Raw genomic sequence first — 10,395 nt, 5'->3', positions numbered from 1 at the left:
GATGGGTCGGAAGTCATTAAAGGAGGTGGGATTGTCAGTTTTGGGGATGAGTGCGATGAAGGTTGAGTTGTAGGCCTCATACATATTTCCATTGGTTCTGTAGTCCTCTATAACTTTTAAGAGGTCCCCTCCGAGAATATCAAAAAATGCCATGTAGAATTCCACATTCCATCCATCCAGGCCTGGGATTTTGTCTTGTTTGAACCATTTTAAGGTGGCTTCAAGCTCTCCCAAAGTGAATTCCTTTGTCAGTTCAAATGCATCATCCTGATCGAAAAACCTGGGAAACAATTGAGCTGTTTGCATGACTTCTGCTAGAGTAGCAGTTTGAGGGGCCTTGTAAATATGCTTGAAGTGAGATGTAGCCAGGGCAACTAATCTTGGAAAGGTGTTCACTGTTTCTCCCTGCTCATCTGTTAGCTGCCAAATTGTATTGATAGCCTTGTGCCCGTTCACAAATTTGTGGTAGAATTTAGTATTGTCATCCCCCTCCATAAGCCATATGGCTCTGCTTCTTAGTCACCAACTTTACTCTCAATCCTTAAGTATCTGACTCCTTTTGGCCAGTAGGGATGTAATATTTTCCTTGTGTTCTAGGGAGGAGTAGATCCCTCCATGTTCATTCTCGAAGACCTCTATTTCTTCTTCAGTAGCCTTGAGGATAAGGTCCTCCAGGGTTCGCTTCTTGTGCGCCCATATTTTGGAAATATTCTTCACTTCTCTCAGGTTGTGAGCAAATCCTTCTGAGATGTTCCCTCTGGCTTCTGGGGGGTGGGTCTTCCAAAATTCAGTAACTAGCCTGATGTAGTCTGCATCTCTTAGCCAGGCAGAGTTGAATTTGAAGGGGGCTCTAGGTTTGTTCATTCCTCCACTGATTTCCAGGTATATCGGCCTATGATCCGATATGCCCCCTGAACCAACCCACTATCTAATTCTATGTCCCATGTTCAGCAGGCACTCCTTAATGAGGAACCGATCGAGCCTCCTGGATAGGCTGTCCTCTCCTGTTCTGTTGTTCCTCCAAGTAGGTTGGATTTTGGATGAAGGGATATCAATAAGGTTATGATCCTCCAGGGTGTTCTCAAAGAAATCCGAGAGATTGTCCCTTTGAGCATTATGCCCCCATGATTCCACAAAACCAATGGAAAAATTTAGGTCCCCCCCAGAATGAGCTTTTCCTATTGTAGTATGTGTGAGTTTAGCAGCCTGTTCCAATATGCTTCCCTATTATGATAGGGACCATAAATATTAATGATCCTGAGCTCTGTTTCAAGCTCAGAAGAGTAGATGTCCACCCCAATGTGCCCTGTTCTTCCCCATATGTTACAGATTATGATGGAGCGGGAGTTTATCCCCAGGGCCAAACCCCCTGAGCAGCCATTTGCATCTAGAGAGTGAAAAGTCCACCCAGGAAGCCAAGATTCGAGCAGGTGTGTGATAACACAAGCCTAACCCAGGGTTTCTTGTAGAAAGAGGACATCAATCAACTCAGAGTTGAGCAATCTTCGCAGGGCTAGTTTTTTCCTAGGGCTAGCCAACCCTCGACAGTTGAAGCATATCATCTTCATGGAGGGGGGTTGATCCAGGTGGATATTGGTGGCCACCCGCCAATTCCACTTGGACCCCCACCATTGCTTCTTTCAGTTTTTCAATTTCCTTAATTGTAGCACAGTTTACTATTTTTAGCAGTTTTTTTGAGTCCTAAACTTCCGGAGCCATTTTGAGGCCCTAAACGATGTTTTTTTGGAAATATACTGCCCAACTATTTATTTCCTGAAATCGTCTTTTCCGTCGTAGTCCTTGGAGAGATCTTTCCAATGGGTTATCATGCGCGTCAAACAGAGATAATATGACCAAGTCACGACCCCGAGAAGTTGGCTGTCCAACTCACCCCAACGGGGCCCATAAACTCTTGGTGTTACATCTCCTCGAGTTAGGGTTTTGGTTGTTTAGGGTTTTCTCTTATTGTTCAATAATAAAAAGGCCCTTGAGCCTCATTGTAAGGCAATTCAAAGGCATGTAGCCGCCACATCTCTTCTTAGAGATAAGCTACCATCACCCTAGCTGGTTTATTTCCATTTCTGTTTGTAAGCATATTTCAGTATTTTACATTAATGAAATGAAGTATTATTTCCGCTGCATCTCTGTGTTTATGGTTATTTATGTAATTTGTTGCATTCCTATTTAAATCCGGATCAGTGGTATCAGAGTGGTCTGCTTTTTTCTCTGTTTTTCTTTGCATGTCCCCAACGAGGTTGGGATACAAGGAGTTAGGGCTTGCACTGGTCGAACCTTTGCAAGACTAGCCTCACAAATCTCGATAACCTCCCATGGCGAATGAAAGGAAAGATGAGGGGGCAAGAGATCCTATCAAAATCTTGTTCAAAGAAGCCCTCAACCGACAAAGGAATGCGATGATGGACAACTTTGTCCAGATCCTTCAGTGGCTACCCAGCGGCGACGCATTGACTTCCAACACCTACTTTGGAAACGCCACACTGTTTAAGGTACAAGTTAATTTTCAAATACCCATATTCGAGGGTCAAATAGACACAGATGTCATCGATATATGGTTAAATATGCTAGATGGTTATTTTTCTGTTCATGATTTTTCCAGTTGGGAAAAGATTATTTTCGCTCTTCTCAAAGCAGCCCCCCATGTCAAGGACTAGTGGGAAACCTACTGCGAGCAAAAGGATGAAAGTACAGGCTCACTATTTTCAACCACACCCACTTGGAATTCATTCTGGGACACAATCAAGGAGCAGTACTACCCTGTCGGAAGCTATGAGGATCAATACATAAAGTGGACCACGCTGCGGTAGGGAAGGGACCAAGACGTGCCAGAGTTTACTAATATTTTCCATACCCTTTGCACAAAGTTAGGTATCAAGGATTCGAAGCAGCATTTGATACTCAAATACCACAGATGCCTGCATAAGTACATCCAGGAAGAAATGGAATTCCTGAACATCTCCTCGCTCGGCATGCCATACCGATATGCCATCAAGGTCGAGCAAGAGTTTAAACAGAAGAAGCGAGACTTTGGATCTATGAAGCTGAAGCAAGGGAAAGGTGCCCCCAAACCTAAAAACAAAGGACAAAGCCAAGCCAGGTCAGCCCAATACAACCCGCCAAAGCTACAAGCAAAGAACAATGCCGTGAAGCCGAAAAAGGACACGGGAAAGTGGTGTGAGTTCCATAAGTGCTCCACTCACAACACAAGTGAGTGTCGGGCCAAGCAGTCACTGGTGGCTGAGCTAAAGGTTTCAGAATCAGATGCATGTTTCGACTCTGAGTTAGAACCGACAAAGGGAATGACAAAGAGAATCATATTATCGATGCGAAGCCGAACGCCACTGTTGCCACCACGAAGTTTCAAAAGGAGGAACTTGAAGATCCTGAGGAGGAGGAGCGTCTCTTCCTCTCCCAGATGTGGGTAAAGGGCTCCCCACTACACTTCATTTTCAACAGCAAGAGCCAAAAGAACCTCATTTCAGCAGAGGTCGTGAAAAGGCTAGGCTTACCGACCACAACCGTACACTATCGGGTGGCTTCACTAAGGACGGGATCTTCATGTGAGCCAGCAGTGTCGCCTTCCATACGACGTGAAGCCCTTCACGGATGAGGTATTGTGTGACATTACTCCCCTTGAAGTTTGTGATGTATTATTAGGAAAACCATACTTATGGAAGCGACATGCTGTGTATGAATCAAGGCCCCATGCTGTTATTGTTACTTTGGGAAATAAGTTGTACAGGATACCGAGGGTAGCACCGCCTACCGCCATATCTTTGGTTACTGAAAAAAATGTAGTAAGCTCATTTCCAAAACCATGAATTTTTTTTTCCCGATGATACGCCCTCAAGGAAAGAAGAAGACGGTGGCCACTTCCTCCAGAAAGAGCCCCTTCGCATGACAACTACAAATGGACAAGGTCATGGAGGAGTACGAGGACATCTTTACCTCCCCCATAGGGGTTCCTCTGCATTGTCAAGTCAAGCACTCCATCGATCTGATTCCAGGTGCACTGCTGCCCATTGGACCAATCTATCGGCGCTCCGTTGTGGAGAATGATGAAATAAAGAGGTAGATTCAGGAGCTGTTGCAGAAAGGTCACATCAGTCTGAGTTCATCGCCCTGTAGGAGCCCGATTGTGTTGGTACAGAAGAAGGATGGGACTTGGAGACTCTGTATTGACTATGAGGCGCTGAACAAGATCATTGTCCATAATAGGTACCCGATCCCACAAATTGATGACCTCTTGGACCAAATGAAGGGGACAAATATTTCATCAAGATCGATTTGAAGTCAGGATATCACCAGGTACCAATCGAACCCTCCGATGTGTGGAAGATTGCCTTCAAAGCCAAGGAGGGCCTTTTTGAATGGTTGGTTATGCCTTTCAGATTGAAGAATGCTCCTGCAACCTTCATGAGGCTAATGGATGATATCTTGCGGCTATTAACCAACTCATTTGTAGTGGTATACTTGGATGACATCCTGATCTTCAGCCAGAGTTGGGAAGAGCACCTCCACCACATCCAACAGTTTCTCCAAACACTGCAACAACACAAGTTATATGCCAATTTGGAGAAATGCACTTTTGGCATGACCTAGTTTCAGTATCTGGGATACATTATTGATGAACACGGGGTGCATGTGGATCCAACCAAGATCCAAGTCATTCGGGATTGGCCATCTCCAACCACTCTGACAGAGCTTTGCAGCTTTCTAGGTCTTGCAAACTTCTACTGCAAGTTCATGTTGGGATTTTCTCATATCACTTGGCCCTTGAGCCAAGTCACCAAGGGAGGAGCAAAAGAAAAATTATTTTGGTCTGAATCTCAATACAAGGCATTCACAGAGTTGAAAGATCACCTTTACTCGGCACCAGTGCTCGCATTACCAGACTTGCAACAACCATTTGAGGTCGAGACATATGCCTCTAACTATGCTATTGGGGCATTCCTTACTTAACACGGGCATCTAGTGGCATATCACAGTGAGACACTTTCAGATACAGTCCGAAGGTATCCCACTTATGAAAAAGATATGTATTCCATTGTGCAGGCCTGCCGACAATGGAAGCATTACATTTTGGCGAAGGAAATAGTCATCCACACAAACCACCGACCCCTGCAGTTCATACAGACGGAAGGGAAATTGCAGAATGATCGCCATCAGAAGTGGTCCACATACCTGCAATAGTTCCATTTGAATATCAAGTATAAGAAGGACAACACCAATAATGTTGCAGATTGCCTCAGTCGACCACCGATCATCACATTAACCATCGTGCTCAACTCCTGTGGGCACGAGACTTCTGATTGGCCAATTCTCTACAAAAGTGACCCAGAATTCAGCCACACATACTAGACACTCTTGGAGGATCAGCATGTTCCAGATTTCCACCTCCAGGATGCCCTGTTATGCCACCTGGGTCACCTTTGTGTTCCTTCAAGAGACCATGCCAAGATGATATGGGAAACACACTACAGTCGGGTTGTTGGGCGTTTCGTGGTCAAGAAAACGGTGGCAGTACTACATAAGTATTTCTATTGGCTGAATCTTCGATAGGATTTTGGGAAGTACATCAGACCATGCATTTCTTGTGTCATTGCCAAACCGACCAACAAGAAGCATGGCCTTTATACCCCACTGCCTACCCCTAGTCGACCTCGGGAATCCATCTCCATGGATTACATGTCAGGCCTTCCTTCCACTAAGCATGGAAACGACTGTGTTTTTGTGGTCGTTGACAGGTTGTTGAAGATGGTCATTATGGCGATCTGCAAGAATATCACAACTGAAGCAATTACTAAACTCTTCTTTGAACGAGTGTGGGTATGCTTTGGGATCCCACAGTCTATCATCTCAGATTGGGACAACAGGTTCCTCATTACATTTTGGTCCAGTCTCTGGTCGATGCTGGACACCAAACTCACTAAGTCCATAGCCTTCCATCCTCAAACTGATGGCCAGACAGAGGTTGTCAACATGATGATTGTACACATTCTGTGCATGTACAACTCAAAGCATCCATGCACATGGGATGAGAGCCTCCCCTATGTTCAGCACAACTACAACTAGGCTCTCCATAGCTCGACTGGCCACAACCCTTTTCAGGTGGGCTTGGAATTCCAGCCACTATGTGCCATTGATGTGGCCATGCCATTTGCAGCTACTCACGCAAATTCGGCTCATGTCCAGTTCGAAACAAATAATGCAAACAAATTCATTGAGCACATCCAACATATTCGCCAGCAGGTCCATGAAATTCTGGAGAAATCAAATGGCAAGTACAAGTAGCGACATGATCAACATCGGGTGCCACACAAGTTTCAGGTGGGTGACAAAGTCTGGTTGCATTTGCAAAAGGAACGCCTTACCGAAGCCTATTGGAAACTCAGACCACTCCGATATGGTCCTTACACCATTACCAAGGCTATGGGAGACAATGCATTTGAGCTCAGCATTCCCCCATTTCTTAGCCTGCACCCAATGTTTAATGTGGACCACCTTCGGCCATACTTTCCACCATTACTAGACACATCCGACGTTGCAGAACAACTCACACCCACAGAGTTAAATCCAGATTGCATGGAACAAGCTGCAACTGATCAAACCATGGACACACAGATCAAGCACACTCGCCAGAAGAATATCCAATTGTATCGAGTTGTCAAAGCAGGCCAACTCCTTCACCAAGGCAAGTGGCTCACCAGGGACCAAGTTCAGCAGAAGTTTCCTCATCTCATGGAGGAACTCAACGCAATGGGGGCCATTGCTTCCTAAGGGGGGGAGGAATGATCCAAGTTGATATTGGTGGCCACCTGCCAATTCCACTTGGACCCCCACCATTACTTCTTTCATTTTTTTAGTTTCCTTAATTATAGCACAATTTACTAATTTTAGCAGTTTTTCGGGTCCTAAACTTCTGGAGCCATTTTGAGGCCTAAACAACATTTTTTGGAAATATATCACCAACTATTTTCACCTAAAATCATATTTTTTTCGTAGTCCTTGGAGAGATCTTTCCAACGGGTTATCATGCGCGTCAAACAGAGATAATATGACCAAGTCACGACCCCGGGAAGTTGGCTATCCAACTCACCCCAACGGGGCCCATAAACTCTTGGTGTTACATCTCCTCGGGTTAGGGTTTTGGTTGTTTAGGGTTTGCTCTTATTTTTCAATAATAAAAAGGCCCTTGAGCCTCATTGTAAGGCAGTTCAGAGGCATGTAGTCGGCACATCTCTTCTCAGAGATAAGCTACCATCGCCCTAGCTGGTTTATTTCCATTTCTGTTTGTAAGCATATTTCAGTATTTTACATTAATGAAATGAAGTATTATTTCCACTGCATCTCTGTGTTTATGGTTATCTCTATAATTTGTTGCGTTCCTGTTTAAATCCAGATCAGGGGTGCACAAGGGTATTCACTGCTCTAAGAACCCAATAAATGGAATGTTGTCTGCCAGATGCTATCTCTTCCCTAGCTTGTAGAATGACTTTTAATAAGGAGGAAGGTCGGCCTCGAGGTTGCTTCTGGGGGGGTGGAGGAGATCAAACCAATGCCAAAGGAATCAGGTGCCTGAGATCAGATACAGGATCGAAAAGGGTATATGGAAGATGGAGGGTCATATATAGGGATGGAAGGGATGGCTGGGGGATCCTCTGGAAATGAAGGCGAAGTGCATGAGATGGAGGGGGAAGAGGGCTTAAGGGGGCATGCCAAGGTAATGAGAGGTGTAGTGCAGGGGGTAGAGGTCTGAACAATATTTGATGCAATGCAACAAGATGAGAAAATAGTAAAAGCAGAGGAGGAAGATGATTCTACCATGCCCGTGGTGAATGCAGCCTCCGCAGCTGCCCTTGCTCTGGTCAGAGGAGGAGAGGGTGGCCCATATGGTGCTTTCCCATGCTTCTTCCTGATTTCCTTTGAGGGTTCTTTCTCTGCAATAGCTTGTGCCGAGTGATTCACTGCCTCTTCAGCCAAGGGGGGACTTCCTTGTGTATGAGAGCTCTTTTCCGTTGTGACTTTATCCTTTTCTCCATCTCACACCTTACTTTTAAGAGGGCAATCCTTGAAGAGATGTCCCACCTTATGACATCTTTTGCAGTGGAACGAGACCCCTTCGTAATCCAAAATTTGATGCCGAGAGAAAGTTCTCCACTGTAATGTAATGTGTTCCTGAAGACCCCCCCTCGTATCCAGATGTACCAATACCTTGGCATATGCCATCATTCCAGTAGATAAGTAAGATCTATTGTGCTCAAGGTAAGTGCCCAAGGTATTACCGATGCGCCAAAATATGTCCTCCGACCAGAATTGGAGGGGCAGCCCTGGAAGCCAAACCCATATTGGCCTGACTCCTGTCTGTTATTTTTCCAGGTCAAATAGAGGGTTCCAGCGGCATAGAAGGACAAGGGCTTGTTCGAAATTCCAGAAGGAGGACAGGACCCAATTCGTGTGCTCGGCTCTGGCAAACCTTAGAGTGAACCAACCTCTAACAAAAGTTTGTACAAAAGGTAAATTGGCCAGGTGTTGCCCCCATACCTCTGAGGTCCAAAGCTTCAAACGAGCCACTGTGTAGCTTCTGCCTCTGATCCTTCCAACTAGAACGCAGTCCGCCATGTCCATGGAGTCACCCCACTGGATATCTTCCCCAAGCCTGATTATGACGTCTTCGACTTTGGACTTGAAGCACTTGCATTTTTTGCTTGGCATTGCTACAACTTCAGAGAAGTCTGGCCGATCCTCGGGCGGAGGAGGTTTTTCAGGGCTTGGTTGTGCACCCGCGGGAATAGCTTCCGAGAGTGGTGGAACAGCAGCATAGTTGCCCGATGGAGGAGTAGATGATATAGTCACTTGAGGATTCCCTAGTGCCAGGTTCAAAGGGTTTCCGGGAGGGAGATTAAGGGAGTCGGTTGACGGAGGGGGAGGAGGGTAATGCGAGGGTTCAGCCGTAGGGTTAGGGCTAATATAGCCGGTCGCGAAGTTGTATGCGGATGGAGACTGGGGAAGGGAGGAGGGTACTGGCCAGACTGGAGGGGGCTCGGAGAAGGTCACCGTAGAACTGGAGGGTCCCGAGATCGAGGGCAGGCCAGCGATGGTGGTCGTTAGATCACAGTAGAATGGGAGCATATCTTCTGAGGTGGAGTGCGGAGTTGGCCAGATGTTGACACCTTCCAATGGATCCTCTGAATAGTCTACGATATCCAACTCCATGGCTGTTCTGAGGAAACCTCCACCAGCTGCCTCCGAGACAATCGTAACCGTCGCAGTGATGCTAGGTCGGGTAGAAGGCCGGTAACCTATAATGCAGTGAATAAGTCATGGGGTAGGGGTTTTACAAAGCCATTATGGAGAGCCGAATCGTGTTACGGTGACCGCCACAGTGTCGGTAGCTGGGTCATAATGGATATTATGCAAGTAGGTGCAGGTGAGGTACAGGTTACTGCAGAACCCTAACCCTTTTCGAACTTTCGCCGGAACTCTGTCCGAACCAACTCAACAGAGAAATCAATACTCTGCTACTTTATTGAAAGAGTCAATAAATAAAAGAAAAAACCAAAAGTTTGTAACTCTTATAATAATACTCTTTTTAATAATAATAATAATAATTCTTAAAGAGAATTTTAAAATTGTTATTAACCTTTCTAGTGTAATTTTGGATCCATTTGTTTTTCGCCTCTTGAATAAAGGGCTCAATTTCGCCCTTGCTCCTAAAAAGATTCCATTTGAGGACATTATTTGTAACATTGAATATGGAATTAGAGACCTTCCTGACAATGTTAAGGAGCTTATTAGGCAAGACTGTGCAATTTTTCTTAGGAAGGCAAAGCCCCCTAAAAGCAACATTAGAAAAAATGAGTTTCTTGCCCTAAAATCCCTAAGGGATAACCCTGACATTGTTATCCTAAGAGCGGATAAAGGTGGGGCCATTGTTATTTTAGATAAAGTCGATTATGTTAACAAAATGAATGACCATCTCTATAACAGTGGTAGTTACATTAAGCTTAATAAGAATCCTATTAAGAAAGTTTCTAAAGAAGTTGCTTTTGCCATAAAATCTAATAATGCTCTTAATCATCTCAGCAAAAAGCTTATTGAAAGCAACCCTCTCACCCCCAGAATTTATGGCCTTTCGAAGATTCATAAAGATGGGATCCCCTGAGACCTATTGTTAACATAATAGGTGGGCCCACTTATCTTCTTGCTAAATTCCTAGCTCAAAAACTCAAACCTCTTGTTGGTCACACCGATTCCTTTGTTAAAGACTCTGCTTCCTTTGTTAAAGAGTTGAAAGATATAAGGCTAGAGCCTGGGGATTTGTTAGTAAGCTTTGATGTTGTTTCCCTTTATACTAATATCCCTATTCAAGAAGCC

At 45.0% G+C, this 10,395-nt stretch overlaps 1 protein-coding gene across 1 annotated transcript; it reads left to right on the top strand.

Moving 5' to 3' along the window:
* The first annotated feature begins 9,232 nt into the window (after positions 1 to 9,232).
* On the top strand, positions 9,233 to 10,183 carry LOC149207885 (uncharacterized). The gene is made up of 2 exons (XM_089398168.1): positions 9,233 to 9,315; positions 9,670 to 10,183. The coding sequence occupies exons 1-2, from the start codon at positions 9,233 to 9,235 to the stop codon at positions 10,181 to 10,183; spliced, it is 597 nt and encodes a 198-aa protein (XP_089254294.1).
* Positions 10,184 to 10,395: the final 212 nt, after the last annotated feature.

The sequence above is a fragment of the Pinus tabuliformis genome, chromosome 1_2 (assembly GCF_031772625.1).
Source record: "Pinus tabuliformis cultivar Carrire ecotype Pingquan chromosome 1_2, CPIR1, whole genome shotgun sequence".
Classification (NCBI taxonomy): domain Eukaryota; kingdom Viridiplantae; phylum Streptophyta; class Pinopsida; order Pinales; family Pinaceae; genus Pinus; species Pinus tabuliformis.
Note: the sequence above shows the minus strand (reverse complement) of the source record. Positions and strands in the feature narration are given on the sequence as shown.